General features: G+C 35.8%; 1 protein-coding gene across 3 annotated transcripts; it reads right to left on the reverse strand.

Annotated features, from left to right (window-relative positions):
* Positions 1-11,290: 11,290 nt before the first annotated feature.
* LOC149836960 (calcineurin B-like protein 4) lies at positions 11,291-22,099 on the reverse strand. Of its 3 annotated transcripts, none has more exons than XM_090007190.1 (9): positions 22,014-22,099; positions 21,804-21,917; positions 21,531-21,613; positions 21,326-21,385; positions 21,000-21,108; positions 20,840-20,892; positions 20,183-20,263; positions 19,915-20,027; positions 11,291-11,592 (listed from the first exon to the last, which is right to left on the reverse strand). In XM_090007190.1, the coding sequence occupies exons 2-9, from the start codon at positions 21,880-21,882 to the stop codon at positions 11,502-11,504; spliced, it is 669 nt and encodes a 222-aa protein (XP_089863316.1). In that variant the 5' UTR covers positions 21,883-21,917; positions 22,014-22,099; the 3' UTR covers positions 11,291-11,501. The 3 variants fall into 3 exon arrangements, with proteins under 3 accessions (XP_089863316.1, XP_089863317.1, XP_089863318.1); XM_090007191.1 differs by having other exon boundaries at positions 21,804-21,904; positions 22,014-22,084; XM_090007192.1 differs by lacking the exon at positions 11,291-11,592 and having other exon boundaries at positions 19,911-20,027.
* Positions 22,100-23,558: the final 1,459 nt, after the last annotated feature.

Consider the following 23,558-nt stretch of genomic DNA (forward strand, 5'->3'; position numbering starts at 1 on the left):
GTTATCCCTTAGTTTGACTAAAAAAAGAAAGAAAAAAAGAAAAATATGGAATCCAGTTCAAGTTCATTATTTTTGAATTTATAATCCAAAGAAACGGCACCCAGTACAAAGACCTGGTCAAGCTGGCTCAACTTGTCATACTTACCCTTATCGTGCCGGCAGCATAAAACTCTGAGGTTAGGACCCCTGCCCCTCGCCTATGCTATGAGTTGACTTGCGCAGAGAGGAGACACCTATGAAAATCAAACCTTAACTGCCCGTCAGGTAGACAAGGGCCCTACCCCTCTACGCCAACCTCCCTTGAAGCTCCCAAAAGCCTGCCTTGGGAAAATAAATAAAGAAATGCACTCGATAAAAGTATTATGACATTTCCTATTTGTATTCACGTTTGTTTAAGCGTTCATACCTTTGAACAATTAATCAAATGACATTATTTCACAAATCTTATCTTAATCAAACCTAGTTTTAGAATCACCAACCATAGCTTGTCCACAAAAGATGAGGGTATGATAATATATTAATTGGTTGCCACTTGGGAGGCTAAGGACAGCAAAATATTCATATATATAAAATAAAAAATAGCATAGTATCAAACCAAAATTTAATCTTGCCTTTTTATGGTTATAAAATACAATACCACAACAACTACGCCTTCATCCCAAAACAATTGGGGTCGGCGATATGAACCAAAAAAGAAAATCATTCGGGGTCCTCCACATGAATCCTTCTCCTCCAATCATTTATATCCAATGCCATGTCCTCGGTGAGGTTCAAAGCATTCATATCCTTTCCTATCATCTTCATCCATGTCTTCTTAGGCCTACCTCGACCTCTTTTGACTAATATATTTTTTCATTTGTCCATCCTTCTAACTGGAGCATCATTAGGCCTTCGCCGAATATGTCCAAATCACCGTAAACGATTTTCTCTTATCTTATTTTCAATGGATGCAACACCTACCTTCTTACGTATCTCCTCGTTTCGAATATTATCTTTTATTGTATTTTCACACATCTATCGAAGCATACGCATCTCAGCTACACTCATTTTTTGAATATGATGTCTCTTGGCCGCCCAACATTCCATACCATATACTAAAGCGGGTCTAATTGTTGTCTTATAAAACTTTCCCTTCAACCGCAATGACATTCTACGATCGCACAACACTCCAGTTGTACTTTTTCATTTCATCCACCCAACCTTTATCCTATTGTTTATATCTCCATCAATTTCTCCATCATTTCGAATGATAGATCCCAAATATTTGAAACAGTCATCCACCAATATTTCTTGCTCGCCAAGCTTCACTACACTCTCATCACTACTTCGTTGCTTACTAAATCGACATTCCATATATTCTGTCTTACTCTTACTCAACGTAAAACCTCTTGCTTCCAATGTCTGTCTCCATAATTCTAACTTAGCATTAACCCCAGCTCTAGACTCATCAATCAAAACAATATCATCAACAAACAATATACACCACGACACATTTTCTTGAATTGATTTTGTAAGTTAATCTATCACTATAGCAAATAGGAAAGGGCTTAATGTAGATCCTTGATGTAACCCAGCTGTTATAGGAAAATTGGTTGTCACCCCTCCACAAGTGCAGACATTGGTTACCACTCCTTCATACATATCTTTAATTATACTAATGTACTTGAGAGAAACACCTTTCTTCATCATTGTCTACTAGAGAACATCTCTAGGTACTCTATCGTATGCCTTCTCTAAATCAATAAAAACCATATGCAAATCTTTGTTCCTCTCTCTATATCTCTCAATAATTTGTCTAAGAGGATGTATAGCTTCCATAGTTGATCTTTCAGACATAAAACCAAATTGATTCTCCGATATCATGACAACCTTCCTCAACCTATGCTCAATCACCCTCTCCCAAAGTTTCATAGTATGACTCATGAGTTTTATACCACGATAGTTTGTGCAATCTTGTATGTCACCCTTATTCTTATATAAATTGATATATATATATATATATCAATTTAATCAATGAAATTAGTCAATTGGAATAAATTTTTATATGTTGCACACATACATGACAAACTAATCAATTGCATTTATGTATAGTAGCAATATATATCAATTTAATTAATAAAATGAGTCAATTGCAATGAATTTCTATATGTTTCACATATACATGACATACTAATCAATTGCATTCATGTATAATAGCAATTTCAATTTAATCAATGATTATTACAAAATAACAAATGAACAAGATACTTGTCCCTGAATACTAGACCTTCTTTCCCATTGTAACCTCTTCGTTGAAGGCTGCACTTTCTCCTGTGCATGGAGAGCATCATCAGACTCCTGAGCGGTGTTCGTATCTGACCCAGCTACATGACCCTTACTTACATCTACTTCTTAAGGAGGGTCGACATTAACCTCAACCCCTTGGCCAGTTACTTCCTCCATCCCCTCACCACTTCCAGTACAGGTGACCATATCTTTATCTAGGCATTGAGGTTAGCAACAACCTCATAGCCGACTAATGGGTCACCCTCCTCCTCCTTGGATGCTTCTAGAATGGGAGACAAGATTGTGCCTACAAACTATTTAACTTTTTCTGCACATTCTACCTTAGATACAGGCTACTTTGAAATTTGTAGTTGTTCGCTATACAACAACTTAAGTTTTTTTTTCAACTCACTGCTTGAACACAATTGTATGTGATTATTGATGGTGCATTTTTTATGAAAATAGTCAGACACCCACATTTTTTGCAATGATTGTGGCTCCTTCTTTACTCACTTTTGCACACTAAGTTGTGCTTCCAAATTACTAGGATGACCCAATTCATAGCTTTTCATTGGTTTTTGTTGTTGTGCTTGCAAAATTTCAGATGATGTCGTGTTCCCTTCAACACAGTTTTCTTCTTATTGGTCATATTGTATTAATAAATATATTCAAATTTTCCTACAATAACAATACAGGGAATATTGAACAAGCATTGCACACTTACAAATAAACTATTTGCATTTCAAAAAGTATTTGAAAAAAAGGAACACGGTACTTACCAAAAATAAAAAAAAAAACATTTCATTTCAAGCCAAAAAAATAAAAGAACACTGTTTAATTCAGCCATTAAAAAAAATAGAATAATGTTTGATTCAACTGTTAAACAAAATGGCACACTTGCTTACCAAAAAACACACCATCAATGGTTCAACAAAGATGAAATGCATCTGTGAATAGTTGCTAAAAATAGTTGCTGGAAATAGTTAACAGAAATAGTTGTCGAAAGGGAAGCAAGTTGGGGGCCACTAGTTGGAGACCGCTAGTTGGGAACAAAAGACCAAACAAACCCTAGATTATGCAAAAATAATTTGGTTGGGGACCACAACGGGTTTATATATGATTCAAAAAAATATTTTCGCAATAAATAAGCAATATCACATATATGTCATACTTTCGCAAATAGTTAAGTACAATATTTGTAATATAAGGTGATTCACAAATTACATTATGTGAGATTGTGTCGTATATGCGAATAAGTAAGATATTTGCAAATCTGATGATAAGTGGTAAGTGCAGTTTTGCACAAACTTATGCAATTTCAAGAAGTATATATGAAAAAGTATGATATTTGTGAATTTAGTAGTAAGTGATAAGTGGACTTTCGCATATATATTTTTGTGATTTTATGAAGTATATAAAAAAAATAGGATATTTTCAAATTTAGTGGACTCATGGTAAGTAGAGTTTCACAAATATTTATATGCGAAATGAAATATATGTGAAAGAATAGGATATTTGCAATTTTGATGTTTTTAATTTTACTAAAAATTCATAAATAAATTTATGCGAGATAGTGAGGTCTGAGTTTTCGCATAAAAAAACTTGCAATTCTGGATTTAAGTGAGAGTTGGAACTAGTCGATGGGTGGTACAATTTTATTACAATAATGTATAAATTCGCAGTTGCAAAGGGTAAAAGGATTCTAACGATGTCAGATATTTATGATTTTGGACATTGGGAGAATAGCAGAAATTATAGGGCATTTAAAAAAAGAGGTCATATTTATTATACAGTACAATCATTTTTCTTTGACAAAATATAAAAAAAGCCCTCATCTTGTGTCTTTTTATATGTTGTTTTTTGTTAAAATCTATAGAGCAATAACATGTCACATGTCTTTTTCATTGTGTCCATGTGACGTAACTCTAAAGGCTGCACTCGATCGAGCCTTGATCTGCAAAACATGCACATGAAAAACCATAGAGTCAAATAATTTGTGACATGAGGGTGGGTCTGTGGTTCATGGGTGAGAGTAAAACACATCGTGGAGTGTATGACCTAGACTAGTTGCAAGGTCAACAAGAGTGGAAGTGATCAAATTTAGGAGTGGTCATCAGGCTGGCCTGACCCAACCCTCATGAGGGTCAGGCTAGGCCAAGGCCTTATCATGCTTGGGACTGATAAGAGATCTATATATAAAAAATGATTGTACTATACAGTAAAACTGATATGTTTTCCTAAAAGCCTCAGAATTTGCCAAAATCTATCCAATATCCAAAACTGCAAATAACTAACTTTGTTAGGACCTTTTTACCTTTCACATGTGTGAAACTCACAAAGTTCACGTGATTTATATATTTACTCATTGGGTATCACAAACTCCCACTTAAAAGAAGGTCCACACATTTTTTTTCGGACATCACAAATTTTGCATAATAACATTTGTGAACAACCTTTTAAGCCTAAACCTCAAAACTTTGCAAATACCTAACTAAGTTCACATATATATCCTCATACTATGAAAAGTCTCTCCAAATATGTGAAATTTCACCCAAATATGCAAAGTTCCTCTCAAATATGCAAATTTTCTCCTAAGAGATTGTTCTATATTGTTATTTGAGAACCAATTTTCACTCATTTCACAATCCCAAACCTTCGTTTATGTGGTGTGATCATTGTTGCTTGGCTCTAACTGTTCTTCATTCAGAAGCAGTTCTTTATTGTCTATGTGGTCTTAAAAAATATATCTCAGGATAAAACATTCTTCGGTGTCATGCCTCACCACTTTGTGATATCGACAATACTTAGTCGAATCGTTTTCCTTTATCTGCGATGGGTTAGACACTTTAGGTAGCCTGAGTAGGTCATCTTGTAATAGCAAATCCAGGATCTGTGACTGAGGTTGCTTGAACTTGATAAATGTTTGATCTCTGGTCCACTTAAGATTGCCCCCATATTCGTTATTGTTTTTCCTCCTTGGGGAGTCATTCTGATTGTCTGCCTCCCATCCCTTATCGTTGTTCTTTTTGGAGTTCTGTCTTGAGGTTCTTATAACATTGACCTGGCCATTAGACATGTTTGACTTCCTATAGATGTTGTGTTCTTTGTTGTTCTTCAAAAACCCGCCGTATACTCCTCTCTTGATGCCTACTTGAAGGTTGTAGCTTTCTTGATGAGTTCGGCATACGTTTCAACCTGAGCCATGCTGATGAGGCTCCGTAGAGGTTGAGAGAAGTTGTCCATCAAGATGACCAGTGCATGAGAGTATGAGATCGACTCCTTCATCTTACTGGCCATAGATCGCCATCGGTTTATGAATTCATGAGCACCTTTCTCTTTCTTCTACTTCAGATCATACAATTAGCTATTTGATCAGACTTCCTAGAAACATGGACAAGTGAGTCCTTGGATCCCCCGTTCCACTATTTTTTTAAAACTTGGGGGTCGTATCATCATCACCATCATCACATCCCTCAGACAAGAAGTCATCAATGGGATATTTCCTTCGGTCTGTGTCCATGTGTCTCATTCTTGACATTAAGTTCTGGACCATGTCTTCCAATGATTTGATTTTTTCTGTTTGCTTCTAATAACATGAACTATACTAGTCGAGTTAGCCGAGATCTGTGAACTCGCCTCTACATATCAAATACTTGAAACTCTCCCCACTGATTGTACTCTTCTTTTAGCTCTAGAGTCTATCTGGTTCTTCTCTCTCTGTCGAACCGTGCCCTCTCATATTTTGACTCGTAAGTTCCTCGAGCTCTTCTTTCGACTCTTGCCTATTATCGTCCAAACTATTCTTAGATTTTTCTTATTTTCTCGTTCATCATTTCCATATTCCTTCTGTCATGTGCTAACACCACTTTTTTCTTGGACCAGTCTTTCAAATGTGAGGTCCTAAGGGTTTATCTCCTGGTGGACTCACCTATGCTAGAGCTATCTGTCTTGTAACCCATGTGAGGGGTTTTATGAGACTGGTAGGGGTGTCGTTCTTCAAACAAAACTTTGAAATTAGAGGTCTTGGAAACTCGCCTTTTGGTAGACTCATCCGTGCTAGAATTACCCATCTCGTAACCCGCATGGGAGACTTTACGAGACCAATAAGGATACTAACGTGAGCTGAACTCAGAAAGCATCAGGGCCTTTTTCCTTTTTCGGTCATCCATAGACTCATCTGGAATGTCCGTATAGGTCCTTTCTTTAGGATCCTTATCAAATATGATATTTTTCATCATATGAGGTGTCATCCTATACATAAGATTCTCCAGAGGTACTGGTTCCTCTAGGATGGATTAGATTTTGGATTTACAGGCTTTGGATCGGGTATACATTATACCCCAAGTAATTGATTCAAACAAGCCCAAATAAATAATAGAGTGGTTTTCAAAACAATTGGGTACCCTATAAAGCTTTATCCACTGATCAGTGAGGTCTCTTCAGATTCTAAGGTTTTAGGGCTCTCTTCTGGGTTCGCATTAATATACCCCAGCTAATAACTAAATGGTACTAGTATGGAGAATTCAGCTTCTATGATACCACCATCGATATACCCAAGCTAACAACTGAAAGGTACTAGTGGGGGATCTAAAGATCAAAATGATAAGACAAAAGATTTTAAAAATTTGTAATAAACAGAGGGGCTCTTTTTCTAAGAAAGAAGAGGATAAAAATGAGGAGCACACAATGAAATCAAACAATGTCCCAAACAAAGCCTTAAACTTGCTGAAGGTTGTGTTTTTCTTATTTTCTATGTGAGTATGCAAGTCTCTAACAAGGGTTTCTAAAGTGTGATATAACCTAAAACCTAATATTGATACATGAAGCTAATACAAATCAGCATATTCGTAAGATAAAGCCAATTAAACAAACAAAAAAAGAAGCAAAAGAAGCCTGCAGGCATGAGAGTCTGTGGATGGCACTACCTGCCAATAGACAACAGAACCCACAGATGCGAGGATCTGCAGACGACAATGCCTGTCAGCAGACGACAGAGCCTGCAGGTGCGAGACTACAGACGGTCTCAAAAATCTAGTTCGCTTCCTAGCACTGGCACTAACACTGACCTTGTTCAACAATACTACTAAATGGTCTTGACAATCCAGTTGTCCTTGGACTGATGTGACCTCGTTCAATGAGACCCATAACAATCTCATAGTTCAATTGCTCCCTTTAGATGCTGGCATCGACCTCGTTCAATGAGACTAATCACGGTCTCGATAATTTAGTTCTCCTTTGGACACTAGCTCGACTTTGTTTGAAAAGACGGAATTTAGTCCTGACGACCTAGTGTTCCAAACATTGAGTGTCTACTTCTTTGTTATAAACTGAATCATATCGATTAATGACAAAGATGAGCATATATAGATACCAAAAATTTATGATGCCTGATTGCTAACATGTTTTTCAAGATAAGTGTGCAGGTACAAGAATCAGACCCCCTCTTACTGGACGAAAAAATAGGACTGCCATCATTTACTGGATGATAGAAAGGGAACATCGTCTACAACTGGACGACAACACAAGGAGCATCGTCTGCTAGGGGATGGCACAATCAGAATGTCATCCACTATACCGAATGTGTGGATAAGCTTTGAGGCTTATCTCTATCCGATTCTAATCGTCCTGCACATCTTCCAGGATGTGAGGACTCTTCTTGGGACAAGTTTTTGTATAAGAAAACTCTCCTGGATGGGTGTGCTGAATTCTATAAATTAGGGCTCACTCCTATACCTTGAACATTTGAAAATTATTAGAAAATCTGGAAATCCTATACATATGTGCTGGTCTTGCAAGCACACGCCGACTTCAATCCTGCCGGTATGCTATCTCGAAGCCATTGGAGAACACATATACCTACTCGAAGGTGCTAATGGACAAAAGAATGAGCTTGAACGATAGAACGAACCCCCTCAATCCCAAAAATGTATTTTTTCTAGATCTCTAATCTATTTATTTCAGTCTTATTTAATCTTTGGATTAGATACTTATACACGTTTATATCTTTTCATTTGCATATATGAATTCGCGGTGCCGCGATTCGAGCTACGAAGATTGAGAAAATCTAACCCGTCTTTACCTTTCTGCCAGGTGAAGGATGGTTGAATTGTGTAACGATGTTCTCTATGATTTCAATGAATCCCGGTAAGTCCCATCCCCCCAACATACAAATTTATTCATCAATAGTTAATATTCGATGTTTTGTGTTAGTGTAATGAAGTTATGATTTACTGTGCATAACCATTGAATAGGGGTTAGGGGGTTATTGTAAATAGTTGGCTTTGAGAGTGGTTATTGTAGATAGTTATGTTAATTGAATGCATGAAGTGTATATGAATGATGTTTTTTCATATGCTATTTTCATTGGATGAATGCTATATTATGTGGTTAGTGTAAGGAGTTAATGATAAACTTTAAAAAGGTTAGAGTACACTACTGTAGCACTGATCATCCTACTTGAAAATCTATAATTGTATCTAAAAAAGTAGATATAAAAAATTTATTGCTTTGATGTCTCATAAAATCGGATGTGTGAAAGAGTCAATAATCCTCCGATATAGTTTTTTTTTCAAACCTAGATAGCCAACATATATGAATAGATGTGTTGGGCGATGATGATGTGATATCAATGTTATTTTGTTGTGACATTTACTTAGTTGCTCGTAAAGCTAAAGAATTTAGTTTTGAATAAATGAATGCAATGTATGTAAAAGTTTATTTTTTTAATGAATAGAATGAATGTAATGTATGAGCATATTTAGTTTTGATTGAATGAATGCAATGTATGAGTATGCTTATTTTTTGAATGAATAGAATGAATACACTGTATGAGCATATTCAGTTTTGAATAAATGAATGCAATGTATGAGCATATTTAGCTTTAAATGAATAAATGCAATGCATGAGCATGCTTATTTTTTGAATGAATGAAATGAATGCAATGCCTGAGCATATTTAATTATACAAAGTTTAGTTTGAATAGTCAATAAAAATTTGTATGAATTCTCAAACTTTAAGGTTGTAAATTATGAGTTTAAATTTTTGATGTTCTTTAAATATTCTATGATTAGTAAATTTGCAAAGATGAGGAAGTACACATAAAATGTAGGCAAACAATGACAAATATTTGTGAGGATAAGAAAGTCCGCATAAAATATAAACAAACAATCATAAATATTTATGAAGATGATGAAGTTCATATAAAATATAGGCAAATAATGACTAATATTTATGAAGATGAGAAAGTCCATGAGGTATATACGAACTTAGTCTAGTATTTGTATAAAATATTTATGAACGTTGTCCAATATTTACGAAGTTACGTGGTTTAGTTTAACTTTGCATATATTTTCACAAAAATCACATATACAGAACGAAGTTCACACAAACTGAAACATATTAAAATTTTATAAATATTGCATAGAAGATTCACAAATTTACTGAAGACTTAAATACAAACCTCATCATATTTTTGAGAAAGTCCCTATAGGCATTAATTGTAATACTTAGATTTTTAAAATGATGTTTCAGTAGTAAAAAAATGACAATGGAGAAGATAGAAGAAGGAGATGCTAAGGTGGTGAATGATGTTGATGGTCCTCAGCAAAAAGAGTAGGCCTTGATTGTGGAGAGTGCATAGAGGAGACAATTTTACCTTAATCATTTGCTTGAGAGAAGAAGATGGTTTGCAGACAAAAATAGTAATCCGACTGGCATTAAGAAGCCACAGATTGAACCTAAAATGTTATATGGAGCTATGTCTGGCTGAAAATGAGTTCTTGAAGGAACATGTGTATGCTCTAGGTTAGATTGTAGGATTCATAGGCTCAAGAGTCAGATTGCAGAGGAGGAAATGTCACTTTATTGCTTTACTCAAGAGAAGAGAGGGTCTGCAGACAAAAATAGTAACCCGACTGGCATTAAGAAGCCAAAGATCGAACCCTTTAATGTTAAACTATGTACTGTGAGTGTTTGTAATATTTTTATTTTTTAATGAATGAAATGAATATATGCATGAGCAAATTAATTTTTGAATGACTGTAATGAATATATATGTATGAACATGTTCATTTTTTAATGAATGAATTTAATATATGTATGACCACATTTAGAGGGAATGAATTGAATGAAGTGGTATGAACATGTTATTTTTATGCGGATCCCGCAAGTTTCGAGAGGTTTCAGTTTCAAGAAGTTCACTACATATATGCGACTTTAGTCTAGTATTTGCGAAGTTATGTGGTTCAAATTAATTTTGCATATATTTTTATGCGAACTTTGTAAGGTATATGTAGATTAAGATGGATACTTAAGAGTTTATGAGGTTCAGTTTAACAAAAAGTTGGTATATTTTTTATGCGAACTTAGGTATTTGAGAAGTTTCGAGGTTTGGGCTTAAAAGGATGTTCACAAATATTATTATTCGGACTTTGTGATGTCTGCAAAAAAAAAATTGTGCGAACCTCCTTTTAAGTGAGAGTTTGTGATACCCGACGAGTAGAATGATATATCGCACAAACTTTGTGAGTTTCACACATGTGAAGTGTAAAAAAGTCCTAAAAATAAAGTTGGCTATTTGCGGTTTTGGTCATCGGGCGAATTTTGGCAATTTTCCCACAATAATTTACATGGCGCTGATTTTTTTAGGCAACAATTACATGACCAAGGCATCTAATTTGTTAGGCAATAAAAGGATAAAACTGTCAACACAAAAAACAAGTGGTCATGTTTGGAATATTTTGAGTAGTGAATTGGTCATGTTGACATATTTCTCTAGTCTCGGCCAAAACAAAGAATGGTGCCAAAAGTGAGTACCATCTACGTCATTTCTGGAATAAACTATCCTTTGAAAGTACTTTAGAATATAATCTGCATGTTTGTAAGGTAAAAACTGCTCGCTACCATAAAATCTGGTAATTGTGTTGTTTTTTATTGGTCAAAAAATTTAACTTTCAGTATGGATTATGGAATAACCAAATCATTTGTACTATTCTCAGAATTCACAGGTTAAAAGCTAGTCTTATTTACTTGTCATGCAATCACAGTTTATCTCATTGACTAAATGTTTACGGTAGGTAGGCCAGGCATACAAAAAAACTTGAGAACCAAGAGAGTGCGGAAGGACATTTTTCACAGACAAATCCTGAAACAGAATTACAGGGGCATGGCTCCATTGCTCACCACCATATCAACCGTTTCTTCAACTTATTTACAGTATGCCTAGACTTCTACCTCTTTCAAGTAGCTGAGTTCATCACCGAGTGACATAATACGCCATCATCCACCTTTGATTTAAAAATAAAACTTGGAAAAGCTGTAGTGATCTCCCTGCAAAATGTAGCTTTTCAATATGCTTTGAAGTTAATAATCTAGCATTTAATAAGATACTCCGAGTCTATTGTCACACATCTAATTATATTTGTCAACATTCTGTAAAGACCTTTGGGATTTCCTAGGATGTTTAGGACCACTGTTATTGGTAAATGGTAAACTAAAACAGTTTTTGTTATGCGGTAAAATATGTCAAAATTCTGTCTGTGACTTAGTATACTCGCCTGTAGGAAAATAAAGACATCTGAGGTACACCTATTCCATATGAAATTAACAATGTACAAAAAGAAGAAGCTGATATAGAACATGACCATAAGTTTGAGATACAAAATATTTTCCCTCCATAGAAAGAGAACTATCCTCTATCACAACATTTCTGCGACCAGATGTTTTATAGGTTGATTCTTTTGTGCATCTTTGAGATATAAGTACAGAAGTTCATCAATGGGTTTTCTTAAAGCTCAAAACTCAAAAGCTGAACGGAGTAGCATATGCACAATACAAAATTCATATATGGAGGGTTCAGCTTTGTTCTTAATCATAACTATAACTGCAACTCTCATCTATTCAGTGAAAGATTATGTACTTAACTTTAAGTGGATTCAAATTGGTGACACCAAAGATGACAGAAAGTATAAATCTGTCTGCAACACTAAGTACATGTAATGACATGAATACTACAAAGGACTATCAACTGTCATGAGATTATGACAAATTACATAGGGAATAGCAAGAATATTTCTGCAGATCACATTTAATTTTCACAAGGCCACAATTCGTAGCATGCCAGAAAAGGAAGAATTGCTAGTTCCAGCATTCATGATAATCAAGAAATCTTAATGTTTCTGATGTGCATTGCAAACTTTCTCTTCAAATTGTGTAAAGGTATCATCGCATCAACTAATCCAAGTGGTCAATAAAATCATCCATTTGTCAATAGGAAAATAGTTGAACAGCAGAGACCTGTCTGGATAAAGGACATTGTCCTGTTGGTTCTCCATTTTAAGAGGATAAAATTTTTCATGATAGTGATTTCAGTCAATCATTATTTGATGCTTGTGGTCCTGTACTCTTCATATATCGCAATGAAAGCATATTGAACATCTCAAAACCACCTGTACCTTCAGAACATGTGCTTCTGAGTTGAAACTGTGTTCATTAATCCACCATACAAAGTGCATGCTTGCACATGCTACCTATCTTTCTTGTGTTGAGGTCTTGCAGTTCACCATTTTCTATGTACCACTTTCTGTTTCTCAATGTCTTTGTTTCATATTACCATATGAGTCAGGGATAACATCCCACTCCAACAATCTTTTGCTTAGGCGACAAGTCAATGACTACTGGGGACATGATCACATCTCCGGACTGCTCTTATCTATTAGCATGCCATTTTCCATAAGCAATGATGACACAGTTTCACCATCCAAGTACAAAAATCATAGCATATCTTATCATGATGCCTTTCCATGTTTCATGTGCTTGGTGTTTGAAGCAACTTTATTACTTGCAACAGTTCTTCATGTTATTGTTCATTTGCTAAATTTTGAAGTATTGAACCCACCATCTTTCCTGCCCTCTCTTGGCATTCACCACTCAAGTGCAGGCAGAAAACTGTCATGGTGCGTTTTCTTGTTCTACCCAATTCATATTCAATCTAAATAGATTATGCAATATCATGATATTAGTTAGACAGCCTCTTATTCCATCCAAACTTTCAACAGGTATCTTGACAGAATCATACCTTGGACACGTACACAAAAAAATGTGGCTTGCAACAGCCAACCTAGTTTTGCCCTTCCTACATAAGAAACCATCCATATCAAGAAGAAATGGAGATCATGGATGAATTGAAGCAAGTAAAAATCCCAAGGACCCTGAAGATTAAATTTGAAATATTCAGCAAATAAAATGTGTTGCCACTTCAAGTTTGCAAAGATTGAGGGACGTGCAGCTTTGAGGAAATTTTGCAGTTCAGAAAGCCATTCAAATATATTCTGATGAAAAGTTTTTGAGGCTTCCTGGGTGGATGATGATCTCAGGGCCATGAGAAGCTGAAACTTTAAGTTGGATATTACAGACTGAGAAGCCTCATGGAATTGCAGATAATGAAAATTTAGGAACTGCTAATTTTCTTGTTGGTAACTTTAGAAGCAGGACATACAAACTGGTGTAGATTGCGGAATAAGATGCCTTTGTCTACACATGCAAGAATTTTATCATGATTTCTTAAATACTAACCTGTTTGATCTTTGAATATCAAGCATGCACCTAGATGGTTTCTTCTGAATCTGAAGTGAGGATGATGTTGAGTGACAACATAGCATTCCTAATGGATTTGAAGTACTAAATAGAGCTGAGGCCAATTGTAGATGGAAATAAGTACTAAATAGAGTTGAGACCGGTTGTACATTGAAGGAATCTCTAAGCATGAGGAGAGGTATGAGGAGAAAGGGGCATATTATTACAGTGAATGTGATGATAATATGCCTAAGAAAGATAATACAATGAGATCAGAGATGTTTTGAAACCAAGGAGGCTTAGCTACCCCCATTCTATACAATAACATATCAGCAAATCAGAAGAGTACCTTAACCAGTAGATGGATGATATACTTGTGAAAGTATCTTCAACAAGATACTATAATCAAGACACAATATTCTTGATGAAGGACAAGTGCACACTTGCACAATAAGAACACTTAAAACATTTGTGCACAAAGGCACAAACCAATCAATCTCACAAATGCACTAAAAGAAAGAATATAATCTTTATTGAACACTTGGGCTTTGACCCAAAGTCGTGAATTAAATACAAGGGGAGGACCCCCATTTATATAGAGGTGGAGACCTTGGAGGGGCTCCACTTCTAGTTGTTGGAGCCCCTCCAACGGTCACAAATGTGACCGTTGGAGGGGCCCAATGACTAGATGTTGGGCCCCCCAAGGTACACACAAACCTATACTAAAAAAGGAAAAGAAAAAAAATAAAAAATAAAAGTAAAAAAATAAAAAGAAATTACAACATATCCAAAAATGGATATGCGCAAAAAGACTAAACTACTCCTCTGAATATTACGAGAAATAAATAAATATATATATATATATACATTGAATTGGTATTACAATTTAACACCCCCCTCAAACTTAGGGCAAGATGACCGAAAGTTTGCCAAGAAGAAAGTTGAATCACGGAGAACATAGTGCTTTAGTGAAGAAATATGCCAACTGATATTCTGAAGTTACATATGGAAGATCTATGACTCTTTTCAGATAGGCTTTTCGAACATAGTGACAGTTCATCTCAATGCGTTTAATCCGCTCATGAAACATATGATTTTTGGCAATATAGATTGCACTCTTATTATCACAGCATAGCTTGGTGGGCCTTTCTACATTAATCCCCATGTCTTCTAATAGCTGATGAATCCATACAATCTCCATGGTAGTAGTTGTCATGGCTCGATATTCAACTTCAGTTGAGGAAAGAGACACTTTTTGCTGCTTCTTACATCTCCATGAAATTAGCGAGTATCCTAAAAACACACAAAAGCAGTAGTGGAGTGACGATTATTTACGTCACCTTCCCAGTCAGAATCAGTATAAGCAATTAATTTTAATTCAGAAGAAGAAGATAGCAATACTCCCTTATTTAGTGTATCCTTTATGTATCTTATGATCCGCAGGATGACACTCATGTGAACCGATGTTGGTGCATGTTGAAACTGACTTGCAGTATGAACTGCATGAGAGATATCTGGTCTAGTAATACTCAGATACATCAACGATCCCACAAGCTGCCTAGAGGGAGTGGGATCCGAAAGAGGGATGCCATCATCAATCTTCATTTTGGCTCCTACTATAGCAGGAGTTTCACAAACCTTATCATCTGTAATACTTGACCTGTCAATAATCTCAGTGGCAAGCTTAGTTTGAGATAAAAAATACCCTCTATGAGAGTATGCTACTTCAATACCCAAAAAATAAGTTAGAAATCTCAAATCAGACATCTTGAATCTATCCTTTAAAATTGATTTTATGCTTCTAACACCTTTAGTATCACTTCCGGTTATTAGCATATCATCTACATACAAAAGAAGAAGAATAATCCCTGCATTGATTTTTCTAACGAATAAAGCAGTGTCAGTGAACCAAGATGAAAAATCATTTTCTAACATTACAGAATTAAATCTATCATATCAAGCCTTAGGGGCTTGCTTTAAACCATAAAGTGCTTTTCGAAAACGAAGCACTTTTCCTTTGAGAGTCTTTATTCCTGGCGGAGCATCCATATATACCTCTTTATTTAAATCATCATTTAAAAAGGTGTTTTTAATATCCATTTGATAGATGTTCCATTTGTTGATTGAGGCAACAATGATGAGGCATCGGACAATGACCATGCAGGCCACAAGAGCGAACGTTTCTTCATAGTCAATCCTGTATTCTTAACTATATCCCTTTGCAACCAACCGAGCTTTATATCTCTCAAGAGATCCATCACTCTTAGTTTTCACCTTAAATACCCATCTACACCCTATTGCTTTCTTACCCTTAGGGAGATCTTGAAATTCCCAAGTTTTTGCCTTGTTAAGAGCTGAAAGCTCACATTCCATTTCTTTCAGTTATTCATCATTTTTTTTTGCTTCTTCGAAGTTTTCGGGTTCTATATAGGAGTGAATGACGCTAAGACAAGCTCTATGTTTAAGCGTAAAGGAATCATATGAGATGAACCTAGAGGGCATCTTTCTACTTCTCTCAGTTCTCCGTAGGTTTTCATCATTTGTTAAATTGGAGCTACTAGGTTCACTGTATTTTTCAATTGCACTTCTAAAATTGTTTCTATCTCTATGGGTATATGTTACAAGATCTCTCGATGCCCCTTCACCACTAGGTTGGAAGATAGGTGGCTGGGAGGAAATATTTTCTTCATCTTCTTTATCGTTAGCATCATTATGAGTGAGTTCATCATCACCATCATCGTCTTGTGATAACAACTCAAATAAAAAGGAGCAATCCATGTTTTCTTTATAAGGTTCACTTCTCTCAAAACCGCTAACATTTTCTAGAAAACTCACATTTCTGGAAACATATAACTTATCATTCTTGATATCATAACATCAAAACCCTTTTTGGGTTTCGAAATATCCAAGAAAGGCACATGCAATGGCTTTCGGTAAAAACTTGTCGTTCTTGTCAGTAAGGACAAAGCATTTGCAACCGAAAATTTTCAACCGGCTATAGTCGGGTTCTTTGGTATACAACATTTTAAAAGGCGAGATATTGTTCAAATTTTTAGAAGGTAGCCGATTTATCAGATAGATAGACGTTAAGGTAGCTTCAGCCCAAAAACCTTTTGGGATGTTTTGAGAAATAAGTAGAGTTCGAGTTGTCTTTATTATGTGTCTATGCTTTCTTTCGGCTAATCCATTTTGTTGAGGGGTTTTTGGACAGGATCTTTGGTGGATAATACCATGACTTTCAAGATAATTTTTTAATTCACTTGAAAGGTATTCTCCACCAGAGTCAGTTCTAAATTTTTTTAGATTTTCATTAAATTGATTTTTAATCATCATATTATAGGTTTTAAAAGTCAAAGAAACTTTATATTTGTGCTTAAGAAAAAATATCCAATAATAACTCATGTAGTCGTCAACAAAAATGACATAATATACAAAACCCCCTTTCGATAAAACAGGTGGCGGTCCCCATACATTCGAATGTACAATTTCAAAAGGTCTTGTTGTAAACATAGATCTTTGACCAAAAGGTATTTTTTTCATTTTCTCAAGAGTACAATCGTTACAAGTGAAATCACTTTTACATAAATTTTTAACAAAAGGTAAATGGGAGATTTTTACAACATTTGGATGTCCAAGTCTCTTGTGTCATACATTAATATTCTTTTGTTGGACAACATTACAAAATGGGTTCTTTGGAATTTGAAGGGAATCGACATAGTAAAGATCACATTTCCTAGAGCCTTCTCCAATCAACCTCCCGGATTGACGATCCTGTATCCAACATTTGTTAGATAAAAATTTTATATCACACCCATGATCTGAGAGTTGAGAAACCAAAATCAAATTTAAGTTTAATTTGGGTATAAATCTAATTTTTGGAATAAATAATCCTTGTTTTTCAAAATTTCCAATTTCTTTTACTTCAAGAGATGTTTCATCCGCGGTTGAAACAAAGGATAAAGAAAGACTATTTGAATATTTTGAAAAAGAACTAATACTTGGGGACATGTGAAATGAAGCACCCAAATCTAAAAGCCACGAGGTCTTATCGGAAGGAGAAGAGGTTGACATAGCGACTCCGAAAATAGCCCCCTTGAGAAGAGGTTGAAGTGCATCCACAATTTGTTGTAGTGAGAGAGCTCCATTAGAAGATGACGAGTAATTTTTCTTTTGAGGTTGGGATGTGGTAGCCATAGCTAGCAACTTCTTCCACTTTGGGCAAATAGGCTTGATGTGCCACGATTCCTTACAAAAGTGGCATATAAGCTTGCTATAGTCCCTCTTTCCACCTTGATCACTTGAACTTTGATTTTGATTCTTGAAGTGGGGAGGCTTGTAGGTCCTTAAGTTGCTCCCCGGTCTTGAGATGGCATTAACACCCTTATTTTCTTCATTATTGGAGGGTGTTGCTAGAACACTCGGGTTATTCTTGCTTATACTCATACGAGTCTCTTCCCCCTTTGTTTAGTAATTACATCTTCAAGAGAGTGAGAAGTGAAGGCGGATAGAAGAGAAGACCAAATTTGTTTGAATTCGGGCCTAAGCCCATTGAAGAAATTAAAAAAACGATCTTCCTCTAATTGTTTATGCCTAAGCTCAATAGCTTCTCCGCTCCATTTGACTTCAAGCATGGCAAGCTCATCCCAAATGGAAGACAACTCCGCAAAATACTCTCTAATAGTCATTTCGTTTTGTTAAAGGGTCAAGGCTCTTTTTTAAGGTAATATTTGTTGGACAAATCCCTTGAAGTGTACATTTTTTCAAGGTAATCCCACGCTTGAGAAGCTTTCTTGAACTTTATAATGTTGGCATTAATTCTTGTATCAACGGATGAAAAAATCCATGAGAGGATTTTAAAGTTCTTCATCTCTCATTTTTCATGCTTCTTACTATAATCTTCAAGCGTCTTTGGCTCTTTTTTCTCCATCAAGGATATTTATTTATCTTCTCTCCATCAAAGTGATTTTAGGCTCCGGTTCCGGAATCGAGCCTTGGACATAACCCCAAAGCCCTTTTCCTTTAATATGAGCCTCCATGTTTCTGGCCCAAACGTGATAATTGGAGTCATTAAGTTTAAAACTGAGAGAGAAATGCGAGTCTTTTTCACCCATTAGAGAGGAGACACAAGGGAAAAAAGTATGTATCACAATAGAGTTTTAGATTTTTCTTGATAGAAGAGGCTTCTAAAATATTGGATGAGTAAGAAAATCCACGCCAATCGCCAAAAAATTGAGGGCACATTTTTTGAGGCACCGATAAAAAGTGAGAATCCACACGATCTTCTTTCTTCAACCTCGCTTTGATACCATGTGAAAGTATCTTCAACAAGATACTATAATCAAGACCCAATATTCTTGATGAAGGACAAGTGCACACATGCACAATAAGAACACTTAGAACACTTTGTGCACAAAGGCACAAACCAATCAATCTCACAAATGCACAAAAAGAAAGAATATAATCTTTATTGAACACTTGGGCTTTGACCCAAAGCCATGAATTAAATACAAGGGGAGGACCCCCATTTATATAGAGGTGGAGACCTTGGAGGGGCTCCACTTCTAGTCGTTGGAGACCCTCCAACGGTCACAAATGTGACCGTTGGAGGCACCCCCCCAAGGTACACACAAACCTAGATTAAAAAAATAAAAAAATAAAAGTAAAAAAATAAAAAGAAATTACATCCAAAAATGGATATGCACAAAAAGACTAAACTACCCCTCCGACTATTACGAGAAATAAATATATTATATATATATATACATAGGTAGATATATGCACATATATATGAAATATATATGTGCATATGTGCATATCTTCCTATATATATAAAATATATATATAATATATATACAATTACATTGAATTGGTATTACAATTTAACAATACTGAGCTTTATTAAGAAAGTATCACATGACATCTATATGACAAGAGTAACGTAAAAGCATAGGAGACAACTTTTATCTAGATGGCATGAGATCACATCAGATATTTGGCAATTTTTCCAATATTACAGGTTATCGTAGAAACTAGAAGGAACTGAAATGTTGAAAACTATATCCTTACAGAGGAGCTTACTTTAGATATGGAAGGGTCATGTTCTGTATTGATGAAGGATTTCGTGCCACAAATTCCCTCCACTCATCCTGATCAATCTTTCCATCCCCCTTTGAATCTGCACTAGCGAAGGTCTGGATAAAACAGGGAGATGGACATCTCAGTCAAGGTACGACACAGACGTATGCAAAAGCTTACTACCCCATTATAGAAGTAATACCAAACTCTGCAGCAATCATCATGAAAACAAAATCGTTTTGCCTCCCAGCAGACAATGGCAATAACCTACCTTGTCAACAATGGACTCAACAACATCATCAGAAAGGCTCATCTCTGATTCATTTAGCAGTGCAACCACCATCTCTTTCATCTGACATGGAAAATAATAATAAGATAGCTATCAAACTATCAATAAAAGGATATTTACCGACTCCATGTAAGATCGTATTGTCAAAAAATAAATACATCGCAGATCAACTCCAGTGGGTCAATGTCTAAATTGTACATCCTTAAAAATTTCTATAATGAACCTGTATGCATCAAATTAAAAATTTTATACTTTTGAAGAACCAACTCTACAGGTTACATGCCAAAATAGGCATATTAGATTGTTTTAAAATCTCTCTTCAGTAGATGGATATTACCAAGCAAATTAATAATCATCGCATGTTCTATTCACCTTTTCCTGACTAAATATTTGTGAATGCATGCCAGAGCCTCTCTCCATATGCACATGTATCCGTACATGGATGCACGCACATGTCTACATACGTGCATTCACTGCTTTGTGCAAGGTTGATCTTAGCAGCCACAGCAACCAACAGATGTGACTGCTGTAAGAACGTTAAACAGCAGCAAGGAAGATAACCTTTATTACTAATTAGTTTTAGCTTCTGATTCCTAGTTCTTTATAGAAAAAAAAAGCTGGGATCAGTCTGATGATTACCTCCCCACGTTCGATATAGCCGGTGTGCCATATGTCATACAATTGAAAGGCAACTGTAATATCAGTAATCTGTATTAACTAAAAATTGGAATTGGCAACAAAATAATGTATGACCTAAAGTGAATCTTTATTAAATTTGGGATAGTCTGCACATTCTTACATGAAACTTTGTCTGCTTCAGGTGAATTTGGATGAAAGATGCTCAGTGACCGAACGAATTCACCGAACTCAATTACACCATTATGTTTTGAATCAAACAAGTCGAATATCTAAAGAGGGAAAGACATAAAAAGGGTATTATTTGCTTCTAGAAATATCAAACACAACTCCATGGAAAATAACTGTCTTCCACTCATTTTTTGCTGATCAAGCTGAGGGATTAAGGGCCCCCGTCCTTTCCAGTAAACAAGCCCCAGGAAAACTAGACTTTTTCAAAGAAAACACTTCACGACAAGAAAGGAAAATAGAGACCAACGAAGCTCTTACCCTATCAGAAAAGAGATTCCGATTCTTACTGTTCTTGAACAGAGCTAGCTGAAACTCTTCCTAATTAAAATTGAAAAAATAAAACACCCATCAAACACTAATAAACGTGAAGTTCTTCATTATTATGAAGAAACTTTACCTTATGAACGTGAAATTCTTCAGCCAAATAAACATGAAATTATTCATTATTATGAATACGCTTTACCTTATGAATGCACCCATCGTCTGCCAAGGAGCTGCTCAACTTTCTAAACAACTCATACAACGCTTCAACTTCACTAATAGTAACTGTAAACCAAATCTAAGAGATTTGATTCAAATATAACAAAAAAACATGTATTGGGCATTGATGAACTGACAAGAAAAAGGTGGCAATTCATCATGCATCCCATAAAAAAAAACGTAAAAGAGCCAAAAAAAAGAATGCAAAGGTAAGGACTAGATTTAAAGGAATAAAATGATGTGGAAGTTGGCTCACAATAGGTCTGAGCAGCAAGAGCAGTGGGGTCTTCATACCCTGGTGGCCTCTTCACATGCTTGGTTAAAACACAACCCATGAAAGCCTTCTCCTTGCTGAACCTTCTTGAAGAAACTCCAAGAAGACAGAAGCATGCTCAATGGTGGTATACCAACAATTGAATTCAAACCAAGAAAAGAAAAAAAGTTTCATGGTTTTCTCTGTAGTTACCTAAGGAGCCTTCTCAGGAAACCTTTGAAGGAAAGGCTCGCATCTCTTGTTGCTCTTTCAGTTTCCCCTGGTCATATTGGTAGCTGCGTCGTTACAACTTGACAAAGAGTACAACTAACGAATTGCAAAAAGCCTTGTAGTTGTTGGTGGTGGTGTCCGCACCTTCTAAGTATGTATTGCGTTTGAAGCTGCTATTTGTAATAGATTTTTTGAGCATTGTTGTTAAAATCGGTTGAGTAGGTGAATCGGACTAAAGCCGGGTTATGGCTGAGTTTGTTACAGAAACTTGGTTGACTCGGATAAAAAGTTGTTTATCCAAAGTCAGTTATTAACTTGCCTGACACGGACACGGACACGGAAAATGATACGAGACACGCTATTTAATGTTTAGTTTCCAACTAAGGATAGCGTACAAGCAATGTTACAAAGATGCGCAGATATGAGGACACGTGACAGGCTGACAGCAGCTTTGACTTGGAAGTTCCAAAAACAAAATTGGAAAATAAGACAGGGGAGTTTTTTAATTTTTTAATTAATAAGAATTTATTTTTTTATATTTTATTATTTAAAATGCATTTTATTGAGTATTAAAATATTAATGAAAATATAAAAATAATATTCTTGCGTGTTGATGTCCGAATCAAACTAGGCTCTTGTCATCAATTGAGATGCAAACGGGTCGGGTTTTGGATCTCAAAATACATTGGGGAGTTTGGTCGATTCATGCCCAAAACAGAAAAAATTTTGCAAATATACATGAACCGGACTCATTTGCAAGTGAAGCCATATGATTGCACAAATCCTTGTGCATTAAGCACCTGATCACCCTCCATCTTGGGGACAGGGTCTGTCAGGTGTGAGGCCCAAGACCTGATGGACGGCCATCGGCTGCTTAATGCACAATTTTTATGCAATCATATTGCACCGATCCTCTCTCCATTTGCAACCCTAGTCATCAGCGACACCCAAACCAAAATGACGTGTTCGTAGAACATAGCATACAAAGGTAAGTTGGAGTGTTTCGGTTACAGTCACATTGTACAAAAAAATTGTTATTTATTATTATTATTATTATTTGATAGGCAAGATAGGGTTAGACAAAACCCCCCACAATGAAATCACATTGCACACTTTGAGCCTGCCACCGCACCTGATTGCCCTTCATCTGCTGTTGGGCCCCACAAAAGACAGACTGTCAGCCAAAGATAGAGGTCGACCAGGTGCAGCGGCAAACTAAAAGTGTGAAATGTGCTTGCACCTGATCTTCCTTCCACCAGTACAGGGATACCATTGGGATTTGAACTTGCAACATCCGAACACAAGGTGACGTGCACTAGCTGCTACTGCCAGACAAGGGGAGCCCCGTGATCAATAATGGAAACCCTATGTAACAAATATCAGCCATATTTTTGGTCAGATAAAAAAAGGTCCTTTTAATGATATTAACACAATTTTAATACTTTTAACTTTTCACATTTTTTTGCACTTTTTTATGTTTTTATTGTTTATTATGTCGTTATTTTCTTGACATATTTCCTTAAGTTA

Source organism: Nuphar pumila, chromosome 5, assembly GCF_984573655.1.
Source record: "Nuphar pumila chromosome 5, dmNupPumi1.hap1.1, whole genome shotgun sequence".
In the NCBI taxonomy this organism is placed as follows: Eukaryota; Viridiplantae; Streptophyta; class Magnoliopsida; order Nymphaeales; family Nymphaeaceae; genus Nuphar; species Nuphar pumila.